The 22,953-nt window shown below is 41.5% G+C and overlaps 1 protein-coding gene across 4 annotated transcripts in view; it reads left to right on the plus strand.

Moving 5' to 3' along the window:
- Window positions 1–2,294: 2,294 nt before the first annotated feature.
- The window catches only part of MAP2K4 (mitogen-activated protein kinase kinase 4), a 90,538-nt gene continuing 69,879 nt past the window's right edge, over window positions 2,295–22,953 (plus strand). For 2 of the 4 annotated variants that reach the window (XR_012060342.1, XM_031674816.2), the window contains exons 1-2: window positions 2,301–2,466; window positions 12,908–12,940. Coding sequence is in view for 2 of the 4 variants with exons in the window: in XM_031674816.2 (XP_031530676.1) it covers window positions 2,358–2,466; window positions 12,908–12,940 (142 nt within the window). In the remaining 2 variants the exon portion in view is untranslated. Of the gene's footprint in view, window positions 2,467–12,907; window positions 12,941–22,953 lie in introns of all 4 variants that reach the window. The other 2 variants (XM_031674817.2, XM_072940760.1) reach the window with 2 other exon arrangements.

Consider the following 22,953-nt stretch of genomic DNA (forward strand, 5'->3'; position numbering starts at 1 on the left):
GGTCAATGTTTTTCTTACTTGATTAAACTCTCTTTTGAGCAATCTTAAAAGTAATCTATGTAATCTAAAACAATATTGGAAACCTACATGATTTAAAATATTTTTTTTCCTAGTAGCTGCCTAATCTCTAGTATTGCCTCTAGGATTTCTATTAAATAATAAGTTTCAATTAAAGAAATATGCATAATTGGGAAAGGGGACTAGTAGCACTTTACATCAGACTGTAAGTATATCCATTGTCCACATCAAAGGGTAGAAGAGAGATGCTCACGGTACTTGTTGGGGTGGGGAGACTAGAAGCCCTCCAGGCCATTTCTAGGTACCACTCCAAAACCCAAGGAACTGGAAGTGAGAAATGAGATGACATACACAACAATGACATTTAGGCAACGGGAACTAGTTGTGAAACCTGCTGGCAGGTACTGGAATAAAGTGTCAGAAAATTGCTCAAATAGAACTATTTGGTGTCTGGAAGCCCTGCATCTGGAGCCTGATGATGACATTGGGTTTGTTTGCCAGAAAACCTTGGGGCTGCTGATGCTTTTTCCCCAGTGTGTTAAAGTGGACAAGCCAATGGAAATGCAGAACTATTCCTTGGGCAATGGGGGAGAGGGTTCCTATTTTTTTTTTGCATCAATCTTTGCTAATCATTGGCAGGTTGTATTGATGTTTTGAGAGTAGAATTTCATTTGATTTTTTATACTAACCCCTCCAGGCACTAAAATATAAACCCCAAAGAAAAGAAAGCTGTCTTCCAATCTGTATCTCAAAAGAAGAGAATTTAGGGGGCTTCTCCTTTTCTCTGGTATTTGTTGTTTCTCTTCCCATCAGTCCCATGCAGAAGATGTAGATGGGGTGCTTAGCCTGTGCTCTGGGCTGAACAGCCAGGATGGGAAACTTTCCTTCCAGGTTCTGATAGTATTTCCTTACCGCGGACCAACACGAGCAAAATGGGATACTGATTCCCAGATGGGAATTTGGCAATGTTTATGATGACCTGGAACTGGAGATACCACTCCATCAGCCAGGCCCTCAGAGAAGAATTCTGGCAGACTAAAATATGGGGTTCTCCACTTAAGTACATCTACCTGCTCTCCCCTTCAATTTGCCTTTACTGCCTCCCCAGTTTTCTAGAAGCCATGCCTCTAGCCACTGTTAGCATCTGAGCAATCAAGATGATGGCTGAGGTTGGGTTGGAGCAAGAAGGCAGGGTTCTGTTGATGGAAGACACCTTTTGAACATGTTGTGAGGAAGTTCTAGCACAGGTAAGAGCTGGGTGGAAGGATGTCCTGGTATGGGCTGTGCAGTGCTTCCGAAGGGCAGGAAACACCCAGCTCCGTGGTTTAGACTACTTGGCATATTGTATAGTTGGTCATTCTATCTATGGGCGAGACACACCTCTGCCCAGATACCCCTAACTTACCACTGTAATTACATTTCTGTCGGTGCACAAACCCTTAGCCTCACAGAGGACTTTTTTTTTTCTTTTAGTCACCGCCTTCCTAAAATCAGTCTCTGTGCAAAGAACTGGAAGAAACCTTATCTTGTTCTTTGGGGTTGCACTTTATATAATTCACAATAATGACTATGGCCAGTCCTGTAAGGGGTAGAGGAGGTGGGGGAGAGAATCCAGTGTGTATTTAGGAGAAGATGGTGATGTATGGTGTATTCCGGGAGGCCAGGGAGCTTGGGTGCTTAAGATGCTGTTTTTCAAATTTAATGGGGATACTGACGACCTGGGGGATATTATTAAAATGTAGATTCTGATTCAGGAGTTTTGCGATGGGTCCACTGACAGTACTTTCAGTAGAATCCTTTAGGATCTCGCGGGGCAGTATAGGGTGTTAGGGTGTTACGCAGGGCCTAACAGGAGCTCCAGATGGAAGCATAGCTAGAGCCATCTTTCCCTGGAAGCGCCGTGTCAGCGACTGGACAAGAAGCACGACCTCTGGGATCCCTTCCAGTTTTATTATTCTGGTTTTGGGTTCTTAGATTCCAGCAAGGGGCTTCTTAAACTTTTGGGGGTCACAGACCTCTGTAGGAATGATGAAAGCTATGTACCTTCTTATCCCTCAAGGGCACACACTCCAAATTCTGCAAACCGCTTTAGGCCCCGCTGCGGGCCCGCAGCCCTGGAGCACGACTTCTGCCGGCCTTTCGGGTCGGACACCCACGACCTGGGCGGTTCTGCAGCTCAGCATCTGGTGCGGCCCCGCGTCAGGCGCGGGCGGGGGCGTGGCCGGGGCGTGTCGGAGGCGGGGCCAAGGCGGGCGCCGGCCACGCCCCTCGGCCGTGCGAGAGGCCGAGCTTGCTGCATTGCAGCCGCCCCGGCGCCGCTCGGCTCCTCACTCCCAACAATGGCGGCTCCGAGCCCGAGCGGCGGCGGCGGCTCCGGGGGCGGCAGCGGTACCCCGGGCCCCGTGGGGTCCCCGGCGCCGGGCCACCCGGCCGTCAGCAGCATGCAGGGTAAGGAAGGCGGCGGCGCCGAGACCCCGGCCCCCCGGCGCTGCCGTCGGCGTCGTCGCGGCCTGTCCCCGCGGCCTCGGACGCCCCCGGACCCGGCTGAGGAAGCGACCGCGCCGCCCGCGCCGGCCTGCCTCCCTCCCGCCGGCTTCCCGCTCCGGGGCCGGCCGCCCCGGCTCGGCCTGGCTCCGGGCGGCGGCGCGCGCAGGCCCGGGCCGCGGCCTCCGCCTGCGCTCGGCCCTCGGCCCCGCGGGCCCCCCTCCGGCCGCGGGGCCCACCTGGCCCGGGCCCGCCCCCGCGGCCGCCCCCGCCGCCGCCGCCGCCGCTTACCTGGCGCGCCCCGCCTGCGTTTCCGGGAACGGCCGGCCGGGCGGCGGGGGCGGCGGCGGCTGCGGAAGGCGCCCGGGGCCTGGCCCGCGGGTGTCGGCCGCTCAGGTAGGCGGCGGCGGCGGCGGCGGCGGCGGCGTCCCGGCCCAGCGCCCCGGCTCCCTGCCGCCGCCGCCGCCGCAGTGGGCCATCTTGGTTCCCTGCAGGCGCAGCCGGACCGGGCTGCCGCGCTGACCTCTGGGCTCCGCGATCCTCCTGGACCCTCGGTTTCCAAACTTCTGCAGGGTTTGTGCGCGCTGGGAGGGCCGGGGGGTTGCTCAGGCCTGGCCACCTGTGAGGTAATTACACAGCCATCGGCCTGGGAGACGCAGTTTGTTTCGGGCCGGGGATTTCTGTGCTAGCGTTGCATGCAGGAAAAATAAATAAATAAGAGGGAATTCGGTTTAAATGGAGAAATCCGGGAAATCGAAAGGCAGGGGTCAAAGTGGTTCAGTGTAGCGGCTGGGCGTCTGAAGCAGCCCTCCTAATTAATGACTTTGCCCACTGGGAATGCTCCTTAGCTCTGAATGGCTCTTGACGCGGGCCGGGGCGGGGGTGTCGTGAAAATACCGGGCCCCAACCCATTAGGGACCATTTCCTTGAGTTTACCGGGGGATTTTGAGTAGTCATGTTATTTTTGAAACAGAGAATCTCAGAAAGCTCTTGACAGCTTCCGCAGGCTGCTTACGTTATTAGCAGCATCAGTCAGGGTATCCTTCGTGGTCAGTGTGGACCATGGTTACTCTCTGATTAAAATCTTCCTGAAGGGCTCCTAGGTCTGTCTTAACCGTGTGTCTCGTTGGGCTTAACGTTTATTGAATATTTCGTGCTTACTAGAGTGTGTGATTCAGGAAGCAGAGGCAGGATTTTATTCATTTTTGTATCTCTGTCGCCCTCTCCATGAGGTAATTTAATGTACGTAAGGAACAGTGACAGATATATAGACAGGATGATGTCAGAGCTCAGAGGACACTTTCTGTGCAGGCCCTCAGATAATTAATCCAGATTGAATTAGTTATTGGGTGCCACTGTGTTGCACAGTATACAGATGAAGTAAAGATAGGTTTCCTGATCTTCCAGCTTTATAGTCTAGTTGTTGCTTGGTGAAATGAAACAGCAAAATGACAATTTAGGATTGTATTGTATATCCCAAACGAGTGACTTATAAAGCTTATAAAAATGCAAGTTTGGGGGGGTGGGGGAGGGTTGGGAGGCTGACAGTTTGAAAAAGCTGTACACATTTATTTATTTTTGTTCAAAAAAATGCTTATTGAGCATCTGCCTATTGCCAGGCATAGCCCTCTAGTGCCAGGTATCTAGAAAAGAATGAATTGTATGGTCTCATTCCTGATGGAGCTTACCCTCCTGGTAGGATGGGGGAGGGAAGCCATATACAGATAAATAAGAAAAATTACTAAGTGAGAGCAGAGTTATGAAGATAACAAGCTGGGTTTTCTGATAGAAGAGAACAGGGGAGAGAGTGGTCTGCTTTGATAAGTTGGTCACAGAAGACCTGTCTAGAAAGGTGACACTCTTAGGATAAAGAAGAGGGTTCTAGGCAGAGGGAGCTGTGTGTGTGAAGATTCCAAAGTGGGAAAGAGCTTGGAGTGTTCTAGGAACTCAAAGAAAGTCATTGTGGTTAGGGGTTATTTTGATGTTCTCCATTCTCCCCAACCCCTGTGTTTTGATACCCAGTAAACTGAACTTTCTAATAAGCAGAACCCATTTTAAAAGGGAGAGGGGGGACATAAGACTTCTCTTTGAATTATTGATGAATTTTCTTTTATCTGTACCATGTCTAGCCGTGATTGATTCTGCAACCTGTTAGTTACATCTTCTTGAACCCACTTTTAATGACTAAGAATGAAGAGAAGCGTTTGAAATTCTCAGGATGTTCTCTAGCACCATCCAGGTTGCAAAGCATGAGCTTAAGCAGCAATGTAGAACCTTTTTTGTTTTGTAGGGTTAAAGCCTAACCTCCCTTACGTCATCTACCAGACTTTGGGCTTCAGATCAGACTTCAGATCCTTAGAAGATGTTTGGTAAATGCTACTTCCCCTCCCCAGACACAGTCACCTGCCGCCCCAAAACACTATCTCTCTAGGAGTGGTTAATGACCACTCTCCTTCCATTAGCAGGATTCAGTTGTGGGCTGTGTGGAACGCATTGCCTCTAATAGACATTGGTGTTGGTTCTGTGTGATAAGCACTGTGCTGGCATCACCCTGCGCACTTTTCATGGCTTGAGGTTGTGGCCCAAGAGTGGTCTCAGTTAAGAAATACTCGGTTTTGTTGTTGTTGTTGTTGTTTAATATCATAATGCTTGAGTTAAGCCAGAGCTCCAGAGTCCTGGATTTGAATGTCCTCATCAGGATTTAAGATTTTTGTGACTTCAGTGGAGCCTTGAGGCTCTCCAAGCCTCAGTTTCTCAATTGGAAAGTAGGAATAATGCTTACCTTACAGGTATTTTGAGAATGCATGTAAAGCGTGGGCCTGGCATATAGGGAGGTTATGATTGATACATGTTAGCCATCATCCTGTTAAAAGCAACAGTACTCTTATTTGTAACCGTCTGATTAACTGTCTCTCTCATTAGCAGGTGAGTCCCTAACTCCTGATCCACCACGCAGTTTCTTTAGCTTCATTACTACTGGGTCTTACCCTTTTCTCTAACCTGTTTGTTTCTGTTTTTCATTTCTGAGCATTTCCTTTCAGAATATTCCTGATGAGTCTGTATTCTGCCTGGGCTCAGGTAGCTACTCCGTGGTGTACCAGCTCTGTGACCTTGGGGGGCATTGCCTGCCTTTTCTGAGCTCTGAGTTTCCCATCTGAGTCAAAATAGGGATAACACCTACCTTACAGGGCTGTTGTGAGGATCACATTATTAGATTAATGCACATGGAAGTGCTTTGAAAATTATAAAATATCTGTAAGTACGTAAGGATTGCAAGTAGGCATGGTTATTTAAATGCTTTAGTTACTAGTCCCTTGACGTGTAGTAGAGGTCAAAAAACTCTCGTAAACACAAGAAGTTAAAATTTATTATAGAAGACTTAAAGCAGGGAAAAATAAAATGTTTCCTTAAGCTTTATTTGGGTAGGTGAGAAATGTCAGTTTTTTAAAAATGATTAGAATAGTTAGAATCTATCATTGATTCTGAAAAACACAGAGGTACTTGAACAGGAAGTAGTTATAAAGTATATGTTGTAGGTGCTTCTCATACTCTTAGTGTGCTGCTCTAGGCAGTTTTTTTTTTTGGTTTCAAATCTAGATGTATAACAGAAGGCTTATGGAGTAGTCCAGTCCTTACCCATTTACTTGCAGCTGAACATTTCATAAATGTCAATTTAAGTAAAAGGATGATAGCTTGATTCTATTTTTTTAAAAAAGATACAAAATAATGTACAGCATAGCAACTATAGTTAATACTACTGTATTGCGTATTTGAAGGTTGCTGAGAGTAGATCTTAAAAGTTCTCACCACAATAAAAAATTATTTAACTATGTACGGTGACAGATGTTAACTAGACTTATTGTGTGGTGATTCTTTAGCAATATATGCAAATATTGAATCAAGCTGTACCCCTGAAACCAGTATAATGTATGTCAATTATACCTCAATAAAAATTTGACGGAATAAAACACACACACACACAACTTTCAAGTGTAATGAAACATATCTGTTAAGAAAAATTGAAGATTTAAAATCAGTGTACTTTTTTCTCCCAGTAGTATTTGAACATACAAAATATGTATAAAATGCCCTACTTGTGATTATATTTGATTGTCTATTTTTACCAGTTAGTCTATGGTTTTCAAGAACCTAATTTAAAGAACTGAATTGTTCGGATGACGGATGTAGTCCCAAACTCTAGCATTGCCTGCCTTTCCCAGTGTGTTGCATACTGCTTCTTTCACCACTTATTTGACATAACCTAATGGATTAAATTCAGCTCAGCAGGTTAGTCCTCCCCAGAAGCGCAGACTGTATTTCTCTGTGTTCCCGTAGAAAGGAGAGCAAGCCCAGTATTAAAATGTAAGAAGCAGAGAAAGGTAGTGCTTTCAGGATATTATTTTCTCACATTTTCCTTTTATTGTCCCTTATCAGAGTGAATGGATGCTGAAGCTTGTTTAGGATGTGATATTAGTGAACCCTGTATTTCGAATCATCTTTTTTTTTTTTTGTATATTTCTCTTTTTCCTTTCCATTTCTGTTACCTAATTTGAGAAGCTGGGTCGATTTGAACCCATAGAGTTTTCTTATTTTTAGGGGTCTGGAGATCAAAATCAACTCCATTGTTACCAGAGATATCTCTATTATGTATCTGGCATGCCTGTGTCTCTTCATGCCTGACTTTGCTGAGAACTAATAGTTAGCCCCGCCCTTTTTTATTGTCTTTACCTAATTTGATGCTCATAAGCCCTCTTTCAGGGTAGGTGGGCAGAACCCCCTTTCACAGGTTAGGGAGCTGACATTTAAATTAGGGAATTGCCCTCGTTGGAATGTGTTTTAATCCACCTGCATGACAGGTGCTCCTCTTACTGCTCGGCTGCCCAGGTTCACATGGCTACCCTGAGCTCTTTCGAAGCCATTACAGCCATTCAGGTCTGAGAGGAGAATCTTTCCCAGAAGTGATGCAGATTGAGGAACAGAAGGAAGAGATTATTTTAGGTTTCAGTCGGGGCTGGAAGCTGGAAGCATCCGGCTGGGTTTGGGTTGATTTCCGAACCTTGGTGCTTCCTGATGCTCCTTTATGTTGCAGAGTTCTAAACTTGCGGGGTATTTACCCTGGCATTTTGACTTTGGGGGCATTGTGATTGGGAATCTACAGGTAAGTAGAAGACTTTAATTAGGTGTTGGCTCAGGAGGCTAGTATAGAGTTGAAAAGTGACAGAACTCTTTCAACACTATACATAATGCAGAAAAGCACCCATGTAGCATAAGAGTTAATAACATATGTTGCCATGCTGGCTAAATTTGTCATCTGGGCAACTTATTATCCCTGCTGATGGGCATGGGTTAGCTTCTAGCCCTTTCCCCCAACTCCAGAAAGTCTTCGTGTCTCTTCACACTGTTGGCGAGGTTGAGAACTCATGTGAACTTGCAGGGTCAGGGGCTAGGAGAGATGAGATGGGCCTGGCTTCTGGCTACACAATGAAAGGGAGCTTTGGCCAGTAGTTAACACAGGTCAAGATGGGCCTTTCCAGAAGACACAGGATGCAAAACAGTGTGTCTAGAATACTGCTGGTTATGTGAAAAAGCACGCCATTTTGGTGCTTCTATATTTGTAAGATCTGATAGGATACAGAATAAAGTCATGATACTGTGACATTTGTTGCTTCCAGGGAGGGGAACTGGGTGGCTGAGGGACAAGGATAGAGGGAGACTTCACTGTGGACTATTTTGAACCTTGCGAATGTCTTATCTTTCAAAAGAAATAGAATGAAAAAATTTTAATGTAACAACAGCAACAAAATGATGGGCCTTTCCTGAGCTAGCACTCCCACTGTGCACAGCTGGATTCTCGGAGATCAGCGCGCTGTTCCCCACTGCAGGGAAGAATGAGGGAGGTGGACACCACAGCAGCTTTTTCAAGCCTGATTATATCTGATCTTACTAACAACACAGTTCTCAAAAGGGGGAAACTCAAAAATTGTTACCAGAGATATCTCTATCATGTATCTGGCGTGCCTGTGTCTCTTCATGCCTGACTTTGCTGAGAAATAAGTGACATTATGTGGCTCCCCTGATGCATTTGCCTTTATCCCTGAGGCCTGGGTTAGGTTCCTGCCGGGGACAATACCCACCTCGGAGTTTTTCGAGTCCTCAGGACACCAGGCTGTGTCTGGGAAGGGCTGTAGCAGAGATGTAGCGAGTGGGATGGGGGTCCCCAGACCATCTGGAATCCTTTCCTTTTACCTCTCACGGTCACTGGGATTGAAAGGAAAGGGACTGGTTTTGTGAGGGTTAAACTGTTCTGATAGGGAATGTGCCACAGTCATTGCTCACCTGAGGGAGAGACCAGGAATAATGATGACTGTGATATTAGCCTCTTCTGTCTCAGTCTCTGTGTTGGACACTTCAGGTTTATTACCTTGTTTAATCATTGCAGAATACTTTTGGGTATTACTCTGTTTTACAGATGAGAAAATTGAGGCTCGTGGAAGTTAGCCACTTGCCCACAGTCACATAGTAAGGTGTTCTCTCCAGGTGTACTCAGCTGCCCCGAGCGGGCTCTAGACGACAGGACCGCCCTTGGTTACTTGGCCCGAGAGTGAGTAAGGTAGTCGTCAGGCACAGGGAGGAGAGGAGCTGGCGTGTGAGGACTGACGAGAGCCTGAGCTTTAAAAGGTGTGGGGAGGATTAGTATTCATAAAGTCACGGATGGTTCTGGATGATGCAAATAACCTGGAATTACGAAATTAAGGTGGATCCCTTTTAAGTTAGAGAAAGGTGAAGTGAGGAGAGCTAAAGGAAGTAACACAGCAGGAAAGCTTTGTGGAACTCAGTCTAAGTACAGTGAAAACACAGATTTTGGGTAAGCTTAAATAAATGCTTAGCTGTTAGAGCCGTAATGATATACTAAGAGTAACTTTACATTTGAAGGCAGATGCCAAAATTTTGAGGTTGAAATTGGAAGGTGGCAAACTACTGGCCTCTTCAGGCTTGGCTCAGAAGGAAGATTTGGGAGCTTGGTCTGTGGGCCTGACCCAGGAAGGAAGGCAGCTGTGATTCTCTTTATATTATTGTGGCTTCCCACTGTGGTTCCTAGTCCATTTTCATCATTACAGAATCCCGGAGGTCCAGGCAACTATACAGCCCTGCTGAGGAAGTGGGGCTCATCTTTGCCCCTGTCCTATACCTCACCAGACTGTCCCACCAGCCTAGAAGGGAGTGGGGATGTTTGCTGGGCCCCAGGAGGGCCATTTCACAGGCAGAATTACATGTGGACATGCTGTTTCCTATTCTGAGATTCCTTGATATTATTCTTAATTTTATATATAAATGAGGAAACTGGGGCTCGAGTGAAATGACTCATTTGAGTTTCATAGTTGGAACTAAAACCCTGGTCTGGCAGTCTTCATTTTGTTTTCTGCTTTCTCGAATACAGTTAGCCTTTTGTTTTAATTACACTTACACTCATCCTAAACACGCTTTTAAACTGATACGGACAAGCTCACTTTATTTGATGAATACATTAAATGATAGGTTTCCAGTTAATGGCCTGTGAGGGGCTCTCAGGACTGAGGTTAGGGATGAGGAGGAGGCTGGGAGAGGCCTGGTGAGAGGCGGAGGGGAAGAGCCCCTCAGAGCTGGCTTGCGTTCATAGACCTGCGAGCACCCTGCCCTGTGCATCTCGATGTTCATGCTTGGGGGTCCGAGACTGAATGAAAATAAACTTGCCTGGGGCCAGGTAAAATGACAGTGACTAAAATTTGAAACGGAAGATCATGCAATGTTAAAGCCCAGGTACCAAGATAAAAGAGGCACTTAAGACTTGAAAAATTATCTGATTGCTGGCAGTGGATTCAGCTAATAATCTAGTGCTCCCAGGTGCAGGACTTCAAATATGTGAATGGAAGGACAGAATTTTTGAGACAAGTGAGACCTCAAAAATTGATATATGTGACTGAATATTGATGGACTGATTGTAACAGCCACAAACTTGCTTTTTGTAAAGTTGAACATATTGGAAGTTTTCCTCACCATTTCTTTCTCACCATCTTTCTCTTCCTGTGCAAGATTGCTGGTGCCCCCCCAGGGCCCCTCCCTGCCCTTTGAGTGTAGTGAGCTTGGGGAGCTGTTTGGTATTTTCCCATCTTTGTACTGTAAGCACCAACTCTCTGATCTTTGTGGGTTCTTTTTCATATATATAATATCTCTATAGAGAGAGTCACATGTGTGTCCTCTCTCTCTGAGTCTTTTAGAGTTCTAGAAAGATTTAGCTAATTTTTATCTGATTTAATTGATAAGATTGCATGGAATTCCAAGGATAAGATGAGCGGTTCTGTTCCAGTTGGTGTAGCCTGTGCTTGTCCATGAACTCTCGGTCAGTTAGCAAGTCTTTTCTGAGTGAGAAGTGATGCAGGATGGATGTAGGTCTGAGGCCCCTGACCTGGTCACTTCATCCATAATTAGGTAAAAAGAGCAAGTCTGTGGTTATGCTTTGAGACTTTCACCCCCCTCCCTATTAGCTACGTGCGTTGATTCTGTACTAATGACAGAACTTCAAATTTTGAGAATTTTTTAGCACTTAAAAATGGGCTAAACTTCTACTGTGTTAGAGCAATCATTGCTGACATTCTTACATTCCCAGGTACATATACCTTAACTTTTTTTTCTGTTTATTATGCTTTATCCTGTAACTTACTTTTACACAACTGTACAGATCTGGATCGTTCTCTTTTATACATCTTTCAAGTTTAGTTTTCTTGTTCCTTTCCCCATTCATTTTGCTGTTTTTGTTCACCTCTCCTCTCACCTTTTTTTTTTTTTTTTTGCTAATAGCAACTGCTGACTGTGTTTAGAGCTAAAAAGAGAAGAGTAACGATCGCCTTAAAATTGTTTCAGTTTCACCAGCTTCCTTTCCAGTTTCCAGGTGAACTTTCCCTTTGCTCTTCCAGCCGGAGGGCAGGGTGGGAGACAGGCTTCTGAGTTGGGCCCCTCTGTGTGCTCCATCCTCTGCTGCCTGCAGAAAGCCAGCTCCCTTTCCTCCGGACTTGCGCCCAGCTGCTCCTGCCTGGTAGGAGGCTGACTGGTTTTTGTTGCTTGGGCTTGTAAGACCCCCGGAAGCCATCTTTTTCCTTCTGAATTCTGTTCCTGCTGCACATCTGGGGGCAGCCTTGGAGCCTGTGCAGTAGAGGGGCGAGTGTCAGCGCACTGCCTCCAGGTTTGCCCCAGGACTTCTGTCTGAGAAGCCTCCCTCCCCACTTCCTCCTGCGTTGCCATCAAGCAGTAAGCAGTGGGTTACTTTTGTGCCCCAGAGGTACTTTCGTTGTCAGAGTAGCTCCATGAGCCATTTTTCAGATTTGGGGCATTATAGGTACCAGCTTGATTTTCTTAAAATCCTAAGAATTTTGATAGCTGGAGGGAAAAGACTATTTGAACATAATTTTTTCAGTGCTGGCTTTTTCCTACAAGTTTTGATTAGATTTATATAAATATGACTTGAATGGTACTCATTCTAAATTGACTTTTCCCCATTTTGTTCCCCAAAGCAATAATACACACAAGCATAGATAACCACTAAGAAAACCAGAAATTCACCCAGTAGACTCTGGGGGCGAAAGACTATTTTGGGAAGACTTTTTTTTTTCAAACAGCTTATTTTACTGGGTGCGTTTTTAGAAAACTGCATCTGTATAAATGCGTGCATAACGTATAACCAGATCCATTTGAATTTGAAAAATATGTTCATCTTTCTAGGGAGAATTCACTGGTTTTCTTTCTATAACTTCTCTAGTACTAGACTAGTCTCTAGTCTAGTGCCATTCCTAGGCACAAAGTCTTTTTTCTGGCCTATTTTACAGGAATTTCAGCGTCTCTCTAGTAGTGCACTGTCTTACCATTTGAGGGTAGCTAATGGATAGAATGGTGCTATGTGTGTTTAGTTTTCACAGTTTATGAACTAACAAAGCTTTCAAATCACGGATAGTAACTAATCATGAGTAGTTCCAAGTCAGTAATTTGAGTTAATAAAAAAGTTTGTAATATGTTCTGAATTTGTAGACTGAAAAAATGAGCAAAACTGTCCTAAAAGTTGCTATTAACTTCCAAGAGCTGATAGTTATACTTTTTATCGAATAGATGTGAAAAATAAAGGTAAAGATGGTGTAACTGTTGTAATTTAAACTGAATTTCAGTTCCATGTAATGAAGCACGTCTACATCAGAAAGAGATGAATTTTTAAAGGAAGCCCATGTGTTGTAGGCACGTCTGTGATGGTGGGGGTTATGTGATTTGAACTGTTCTTGAATTAGTTTTGTTCAAAATGTAACATAAAAATGCAATGTCATGTTCTAATGTTGGTTTGTTTGATTTACAGTCAATGAACTGGAACTTATCTCTTTTACTTTAGGCTTTCAGATAAACTTCTGTGAAAAGGCACAAAGTAAGCCATGAATTTTATGATGTTCTGCTGCTTGTTTTTTCATATCCATCTTGGTACTGGGAATGTGTCCACTATTCTTTCAACTAACCAACCATGGAAATTTTACTTTAAAAGAGCTTCCATTTTTCATTCTTTTTCCAAAAAAAAAAAAATTGTGTAGTTATATTCTTGATTCTAAATTGTTCTTTCATTTGCAGTTGAAATTGGAGAAACACATACATAGGTGTTCAAATGTGTATAAGTATAGGCAGATGAACTAGATTTGGAAAGCTGTCTACAAGTATAGAAATGTACGTATGTGTATTAGGCATAGTCATATGCGTATAGTTATATAGAAAGATGTATGTAGGTGTTTGGACTTAGCCATCATTTAAATCACAAGTTGAGGAAAGTTCACTTTTAAGACTGGAATGCAAAAAGTATACAGTATAACTCTACTTGGGGACCTCATGCTTTAAAATGGATATATTTTAAACAAACATTTGGTGCATTTTAATTTTTTTTCTTTAAAACAAAGCTTGTTTCTTCTTCCTGCACCCCACTCCCGGCCTCCCAATATAAACTAGGATTGTATATTAGGACCCCAGTCTTATAGAATATGCAATAGGTTTCCTATAAGAAAGCAGAGTTTATAAAGCTAAAACAAGTGCATTTTAAACTTAAATATCATTTTATAAAATACAGTTTAAAAAATCCCAGCTTGAGCAGTCTGTTCTCCAGTTAACATAAATATATCCCAAAATACGTACATTTATCTTCTGCTTATTGATTCATAGAGTGGGGCAGAATAACTACTGCTTTCTGGTGTGTATGTTCTCTTTTCTCCCCCAGCTTTATGAGATACAATTGACGTATGAGATTGTGTAAGTTTAAGTTGTACAGTGTGATGGTTTGATGCACTTATATATTGCAAAATGATTACTACAGTGGGGTTAGGTTATACCTCCATCACCCCACATGATTAATATTTTTTTTGTAGTAAGAACTTTTAAGATTTACTCTCAGCAACTTTCAAGTATACAATACAGTATTGTTAACTATAGTCACCACGCTGTGCATTTTAGATCCTCTGATATGCATCATTCTTAAGTAAGTTAGTTCAAGTGAAATAAAATTTAAACCTGGAGAAAACATTTCTGCTATTTTAAAACTTTCTGATGGAATCAAAATGCTTGATTTCCATTGGTTGAACGTTGTGACTTCCTTTGTAACATAGTTAGCAAAAATTTATTTCTTGAATGGTTCACCCATGATGTATAATGAATGGTACAGTGGGGCAGTTAGACTCTAGGATAAACAGTTTTTTAATTGGTCTACTATCGTCATCCTTCTCTTACCTTTAACTAAAATAGTTTCTGATTTCCTGCCCATAGTGAGCCTATGTATATGATGTATGTCTGTCTACCTGTAATGAAGTTACAGGTTCTATTTTATGCTATATTATAACTTTAACACATATACTATGACAGTTTTTAGCTTTCATTTGTATTTTACTATAAAATGTTTCTGTTTTATATTTTTAGTTTTTATTTACATATTGACATAAAATCTAATTAAGAAAATTGCTGACATTTTTAAAATTTAAAACTTTGTTGCTCTTTCTCTGAGTCCTATTGTGGACCTAAAACTAGAGAAACATTGATTTTTTTAAGTTTAAAATTGTATGCATGATGATTGTAAATAGCTCTGCAGACAGACTTAAAATGCCTTTAGACTATGCAAATGGTGCTGTCCCTTGGCTTTCTGATAGACACGAGAGGTGTGCGGTGCTGCCTGCTTCAGTGTATGCGGCAGAGGCTCATGGGGAAGCGTCCCTAGTCCTACCTGATGCTCACCTTTGGTTGTCTTGACTACCTTTTCATACTGTGACTGCTTTCTCATATCTCCCTTTTTATTTCTTTCTCTCTTCGGGAGGTCCTCCTTTTAATTTTCCAGCTTTTGGGATACAATACAGTTTTATACATTCATTCACAAAGCACATGTTGGACACCAAGGGACCATAAAGTGAGGGAGATGATTGGGGCAGAAATGAATAGGTCTCTGCCCTTAGCAGGCTTGTAGTGGAAGGGACTAGAGCTGCTCCTGCTAGAGTTGCTTGTAAATGTTTGACTTCTGATGCTACAGACTGAGCAGTGTCAGAACCCAGGGTGAGGAGGCGGTGCAGGAGCGGATGTGTACTGGGCATCTGTGCGCCTGCTCTTCTGTCACGAGAGAGAACAAGCATGAGGGGTGCTGTGGGGTCTCAGGGTAACTGCTTTCCTGATTGGAGAGCCCGGCGCAGAGATCCATCCATGGCCTGTCCTGCTTTGGAGTTAAGCAGAGCTGTGTGGGCTGCTCGGGCCTCAGCGGGAGCCTTGTGGAAAGGGAGCATGTATCAGGGAGGGCTGGAAGCTGGGATGACGGCAGGGATGGCCAGCTCTAAGTGGACAACATTTATTTTTGTACTTTTAGTACGTATATTTTATGGTAAGTTTTCAGTTGCTTACATATGTTAACACTTTTTTTTTCTAAGACTGGTCCTGTGATTTGCATGACTTAAAAAAATAAAAGTGCAATTTTATAATGTTGGCAGACAGTCGGTCTTCTGGTTTGCTCTGGAATATAGCCACTAGCTGTGTTAAAAGTAGCCACACATTTCTTTAAAAATAAAGGGCTTGAAATCACCAAAGCAATATTTTCTTACCCATGTTCTAGTGCCAGAATCTCCAGTGTTATTCTAAGGCTGTTTCAAAATGATCAGAAAAACTGCAACTTAATTCATTAAAAATAATTGTGTATCATACAATAGTTGTAGGAGGGGATGGAGTGCAAAGAGCACAGAACTGCGTATTGTTAGAAGTCCCCTGAGCTGAGTATCGCTTCAGCAGTCAGCTCTCCATCACTGGTCAGAGACCTGTTGTAAGATGACTCTGATGACTAATGGAAGCTCTGAAGGATTAATTTTTTTCCAGTTGTTTGACTTTCACATATTCTTTGTTTCTGATAATGCTATAGCACTATTCCAATCAGTTTATTATAATTGCCTGCTATAAGTTAGTAGAGTTTTATTGGAGATGTGTGTGTAGGTTTTTAACACACACACAAATAGTGTGAGATTGCATATTTAATTTTGGAATCAGATTTTTGCAGAAATTCAATAAAAATCCACTTTGCACCTCATGATCTTTTTTATCAATTATAGTTTGTGTATTTATTTGCTTTTTGGTTTTCTAAATATATATAAGATAATATATATTTAAGATAAAGTTGGTATTTGAGACAACAATGTTATCTTTCTTTTAACACTGTTGGATTATTGAATTTTTCTGAAGTCTGAATGTAAGACTACATCAGGGGAAAGTATTTTTTCCAATGTAGAACTCTTACATTTAGAGGGTTGATTAGTTCGTCATTTATAATTTAGAGATAATGATTTTGTGCTTGTAAATATGTTTATGTGATTTATATCAAGTTTGAATGATCATATCTCAGTGGCTTTAATAAGCTAACTTGAGAACATAGTTCTGTAGAATATGCTTTGCTTTGCTTTATAAAACCAATTATTTTGGAGGAGAGCAGGAGATTTGCCTAGAAACAAAGTTTTTGAGATATGGTTTCATAAATGTCAAATTTACCTTAGTATATCAGCATTCTGATTTTGTTGTTTGGATGAAAGTTGTGATCCACTAAAGGTCCCAGGGCACAGGGATTTTCCTCAGAAAATGCCCAGGAGAATCCTGGGCTGATCAAAGTGAGAGTAGGTAGGAGTTTGGCAACTACTCTGTTTAATAATAATTTAGTTTTCGTTCAAGGGCACTTTTAGCCTTTTCTTCCCCCGCCTGTACTGCAATGTGTTTTCAGCCCAAAGCTGTAGAGTCAGTGCCAAAGACGAATTTTGGTAGTGCTTAATTTCTCTACCTTTGCCTTTTATATTTTTGGTAACTTTATAAAGACTTAGTGGCTTTAAAAAATTGTTTTACTTGAGAATGTTTGCATAGCAATAGAATCTTTATTTAGACGAGTGTATGTTCCAGAGCTGCTGTTATCCTTGAAGTCACTAACAGAAATTAGATTACAGGTAGTGATTGCTTTTGGTAACACTGCACATCACAGAATTTGGGGGAAAAATGAAGGTATCCTAATGACTTTCATTTCACTGTGAAACTATCCTTCTTAAGTAAGTACCCCAAATTGTTTTTAAATTGGTAATAATAAAAATAAAACATAATAAAAATAAAACAATAAAGAGGAAGAAGGATGTTCTGAGACTCTTCCCAGAAGTTTGAGAAAGTCACTAATAAGCTTATTGACCTAATAGAAGTTCTATTAAAGGTGGTGTTTCACTCAAGGGAGTATGTGACTTTACTGGAGGTGGAGTGTAGAAAATCCTGGGGAAGTAAGGATTGGAGGGAGGGTCACGCTGTCCTGCATTTAACGCTAAGTGCTTAGAACATTCAGCTGATTCAATTTCTAATTTCCCATTTTATGTGCCAAAAATCTATACCCAAAGACTAAAATTTTATCGTTTGGAATTTATTAAACTCAGCTAAGTTTTTTAGCAGTTCTGAGAAACACAGTGACCACACTTGCTACTCTTGGATGTTAACAGGATTTACATACTGTAAATATGTAAATATGATAAAACAAATTTATTTATATACTGAAGGTAGTTGAAAAATGAGACTTTTCTAGGGTTTGCCGTAAGCCCATAAGACTAAGCATCCAGTATATTCATCTCTGTCTTTGTGGACCATGATAAACTGCCATTGGAAAGCCCTTCTACTTGGAAATAGCTTTTGTACTAATTAAAGCCTGAGAATTGTCATATAGGCAGAGTCACGGTTCATGTGTTTCCTTTATACCATTCTCCGTTCTGAGGGGAATGTTACCTAAATATCTTTGATCTTGAAGTGGTGGGAGCATTACTTCCTCCTAAAAAGTGGTTTTGTTGCTAGAAGAAAGAAGGTTTCAAATATCTATTGCACCTTAAAAATCATTTGGAGAAGCTTACTGTGTGATATTTTTCAATGAGAAAAAATTTAGTGATTCTCCCACATTGCAGAAAGTTTCCCTTCATCTGTCAGTTGAACTTTACTACGAGCAATGAAAGAATGTTTGACAAAACTTCTGTGGTCAAACAGATCCAGGGCAGAAATGATATGAGAAGTTTCCAGAAAGTATTCCCAACTAACTCTCCAGTTAAGCAGAGTGGTTTTCCATGTGGCAGATAAATTTAGGGTGATGGTTTTCAAACAAGTATGGTAAATGAATTCAAACTACATGATTTTATGAGTGCCTTCAAAATCTAGACATGAGTGTTTAGATGAAAAGATGTTCTAAGAAACTTGCAACTCCCATGTTGGTGTTCATCTTCTCATTAGGTCGAATTCAGTGAACATTAATCAGAAATGAAAATCAAGTGTATACAAGCATATTTACTCCCCGTTAGAGAACCTCTGAACAGATTGAATTAACAGAGGCGCAACTGTAACATATCACACACATATTTATAGCACTAATGGTGAGAGGCACGTACATGTAAAGATGGATTAAACTGAGAGCCTACTCTGAAGAAGTTCGTGTTCTTTGAGAGACTGAGCACATAGAGATAGACTACACGGTAGAAATAAGGACGATAGATAACTCTCATTTACTGTGTGCCAAACCCGGTTCTAAAAGCACTTCGTTTATCTTGTGATCTTATCTATCACTTTATGTAAGTTATCTAAGTAATTTATCAACTCTTTATTCCTTCAAACAACCTTATGAAGTAGGTATAACAGTTATTACAGATGAAGAAGCAGAAGTACAGGAAGTTTAAGTGAGTTTTGCGAAGCCACATAGCTAGTGAATATCAGACTGTGTGACCTTGGTTTGGTCACAGGTTACTTGCTACAAACTGATTTTTCTTGCTTTTTGGGTTTGTTTGTTTTGTTTTGGGGAGGGGTTGAATGAAGGTTGTTTGTTTGTTTGTTTATTAATGGAGGTACTGAAGATTGAACTCAGGATCTTGTGCGTGCTAAGCACATACTCTGCCCCTGAGCTGTACCCTTTCCTCCTATGTTTTATTGATTTTTTTTGAAAGAAAGCAATGAACACTCATGAGAATTATTTTCTAAACCAAGTGGCTTGTGAGGAGTCTTCACTTGCAAATGGTCACGAGATCTGGACTTGCATTATATCATTTTTGATTCTCAAGCTCTGGAGGGTTTCATAACGTGATCTAATAAGCCTGACTGAACATTAAGTGAAAAGGTTCCTTCTTGTGGCTTTGAAGCTAGGGACATAGGGGTTCTACCACCAGGGGAAATGTCTAATTAAAAAATCAGAGTTATTCTGGCCTAGACAGATGCAGAGAATGAATTGCTTTGGGATTCTCAAATGATGTGTGTGTCTGGGGGAACAGCTGGCCAAGGTGAATGGTTCAGGAGGCTTGGGAGCCAGCGAGCAAGGTAGCATAGCCATGTGCTTCCTGAGGGTGGGTTTGTATATAGACTCTTCAAGATGAGTTGATGCTTTTAACAGAAGATTTATTTCCCTCCTACTGTCTTGGAATTAGGGGTGGAAGAAAGGACATTATTTAATTTTAAAAAACTCTGAATGATAAAAGTTTTCCAACTCACAGAAAAATTAAACAGTGTAACGAACCCCATGGACCCATTACATAGCAGCAACAATTACCAACATGCAGCCAATTTTATTTCATTTGTTCTTCCTCCCTCTATCTCTGCTCAAGTATCTTAAAGCTAGTTCTGATTGTCATTATTTCATCCACAAATGTGTCAGTCACACGTCTTCTAAGTGATAAGGACTCTCAAATACGTAACTTCAGTACCATTAGCACACTAGTAAATAAACAAAACAATATTAACAGGTCGCCACTCAGTGTTCAGATGTCCTCAGATGCCTTATCTACAGTTGACTTTTTTCAAGTTGAGATTTCAACGCGGTCCAGACATACTGTGTTCAGTTGATATGTTTTAAATTCTTTAAATCTGTAGTAGTTCCCTCTTCTTTTTTCTTGCCATTTATTCATTTAAAAACTGCATTAGGTATTTGGTATCATTTTGCACATTTTATATTTGTCTGATTACATTCTTTTAGTTAGTGTTTCACATGTTCTTTGTTACCCTGTATTTCCTGTTAATTGATGGATAGATATAGAGGCTTGATCACATAGAGATTCAGATTTTTGGCAGGAACACTTGATAGGTGGTACTGCATATTTTTTGTTGCAACACATCAGGAGGCATATGATTTCTGCTTATGGCTCTTGTTAAGATTGGTCAGTGGGTTTTGGTGCTGTCAGTGTGATTCATACGGAATAAAGCTCCCCACCAGCCTTTCACCTGATGGGCTACTGTGAGTGATTTTTGTCTAAGTTAATTATCTCATTAGGGACTGGTTAACTTGTGTTTCTAAACATTTTTGAGCTCTGAAATTAGTAGCTGTTGTCAGCCAAGAAACAAAGTTTGTGTTTGGGGCATACTGTCGAAGGCAGATCATTGCATCGATCATCTATGACGTAAGTGCACCAGTGCTGATGGGTATGAAATATGTGTGTATGTGCACAAGTAGACTTCTGTACTCTTGGGCAATTATGACTGGACGTCTGTCTATTCTTCATACCCTGAAACATGAGTTGATCTATTCAGTCTGAACTTTTAAAAATCTCTCAATCTCTGAAGATTATCAAAAACCATGTCAAATAATAATTCTTGACTTTTTTTGGTGAACTTGAAGAACAAGTGAATATGAAAGACCAGTTCTGCCAAATTAAGGTCAATCCCAAACTGGATTCCAGCTTTGCTTATTAATCTATATTCAGTGCTTAGAGTGCTCAGGTCTGTCAGGCAATACCTTCCCAGGACTTGGGAACCAGAATTAGTCATTGAGAGGGAGTTTGGTGATAACAGAAGTAAATAAGGGTTCTCATCCAAGATGTAATAAAACCTGGTGAACTACCTGCTTTTCAGTTGGCAGTGACCTTCTCAGTCACTGGTATTTTCTTGTCCAACAGGTGTCATCATTCACCTTTCAGGAGTAGCAGTTTCTTAAGCACCTCTCCCTTTTCACTATTCCTGTTCGGTCACCTGTCTTGTAACTACATACATTATCAAAGTCGCCCCTTTGTGTTGTTCTAACACTGATTTGACCTTGCACGCTTTGTAAGTAACAGATCAAGAGACGTTTCAGTCAGGATAGGGTGCAGGAAGTTGATACGGTGCAGCGTATCCTCTTTGAGTGCCATTTATGCTCTTGATTAATCTTACTTTATTCTAACCTTTTAAAACCCTTAATTTATAGAATACATTTATGGGCAATGGAGAGTACTTAATTGTGTCCACTAAGGAATGAGTGTTAGTTGTGTCTTTTTTTTTTTTTTAATTGGGAAGCATTCTTCTGCGGGGTACAAAGAAGCTATTTGGATGTTGGTGGGAGGAGTGTCCTAATGCTGTGATTATTGCCTGTAATATACAGTGTTAGCCCTGTGTAGAAGACGCTTATTCATTTTCCATCTCGGTTACTTGCTTTGGTAGTAATACAGTTGGATTTGAATTTAAATTTGGATTGTGAATTATAAAAATTTCTTTAAAAAGATGTATAGGGTAATGCAGCACTGAAACGGGAAAAGTCAGTGAAGTGTATAATAGTCGTGCAACCCTAGGCAGTTAAAAATGCCAGCTCTCTTTTTTAAAGCCAGAGAGTGGCCATCTGATCCATGTGTCATGAAATTCTGTCAGTTAGGAGCATTTATAGTTAAAGCTTCTGGCTAATTTTTTCAGAGAACCTGCTTAACTTCTATTTATACATGTTTCAATTAAGGAGAACAAAAGAAGCAACAAATTAGATCTATCAGGAAGTACAGATAAAACCCCCATTGAGATACCTGAGCGAAACTGTTTGTCCTAAAGGTGTTAAATCAAAAACTTGAACTTGGATTATTCATTTATTCAAAAACATTTGTGTTCCTATAATGTACCTCGTGCTGTTATGAAGAGCCCTGAGTCACTGGGCTGGGCAATCTAATTCCCAGTGGTCAGAAGTCGCCCAGATGAGTGTCTAGGTTCTGAATGTGAGAATGCTGATGTTCAAGTGTGGACTGTGTTCCTGAAGAAGGGGGGGTTGTTACGTAGTAAAGGTGGTAGGACTTGTTCTCCAGGCCTCAGTAAGATTAGCTTTAGAGAACAGATTGGTCCTTTTTAGAAATCTCCAGTGTGAGTAGCAAGGAGATTGTAATTAAAACAGAAACAACAAATGCTTTGTGTAGAAAAACTGCAACACAGAAAAGCAGAAAAAGAAAAAAATCACCTATAATTCCAGTGCTTTGAATTAATCACCAGTGATATTGTGGAGAATTGCTGTGTGTATATTATCATATGCACATATACTGTACTAAAATGACACCGTAATAGACACGTTACTTGTTGCCTGATTCAAAAAATGCCTTACTATTAACATTAGTTTTAATGTCACTGGGTTTTTATCATGTGTCTTCTTGGTGGTAGTATAGTATTCCAATTATGGGTGTACCATAACTTTGGTAACTAATCTAGCACAAATATCTCTGCTTTGAATGACTTTCTTTGCATAGCCTTTAACTTCCTGAAGGGTAAATTAGGAATGGAGTTTGTGGGTTAGCCATAAGGACATCACAAGATGTTTGCTAGGTATTGTCCTCAGAAAGTGGACCAGTTTATATTCACAGAAGTGATTTGTCTGTTCATTCATTTGTCTCTGTTCATTTGTTTACTGAAGAAATGTTAAAGATATACGTGTCAGGAATGATTCTAGGCTTTGAGGCACATGAGAAATAGTTTCTGCACTCCTGGAACTTAAGGTGTGGTGAGCAGGGTAGACATCAGCTAACCACAAATAGGTGTAAAAGTGTAGCCATGATAAGTTCTGAAGGGGCTGCCTGCCTCTCATAACCCTTGTTAATGTTGATATTAGGATTCTTTTTATTTATGTGTGGTATTAAAGGCAAAAATTGAATGTTAATTTTGGGAGTAACTAGAAGAATTTGATAATTT

This window comes from Vicugna pacos, chromosome 16 (assembly GCF_048564905.1).
Source record: "Vicugna pacos chromosome 16, VicPac4, whole genome shotgun sequence".
NCBI classification, from domain to species: Eukaryota; Metazoa; Chordata; class Mammalia; order Artiodactyla; family Camelidae; genus Vicugna; species Vicugna pacos.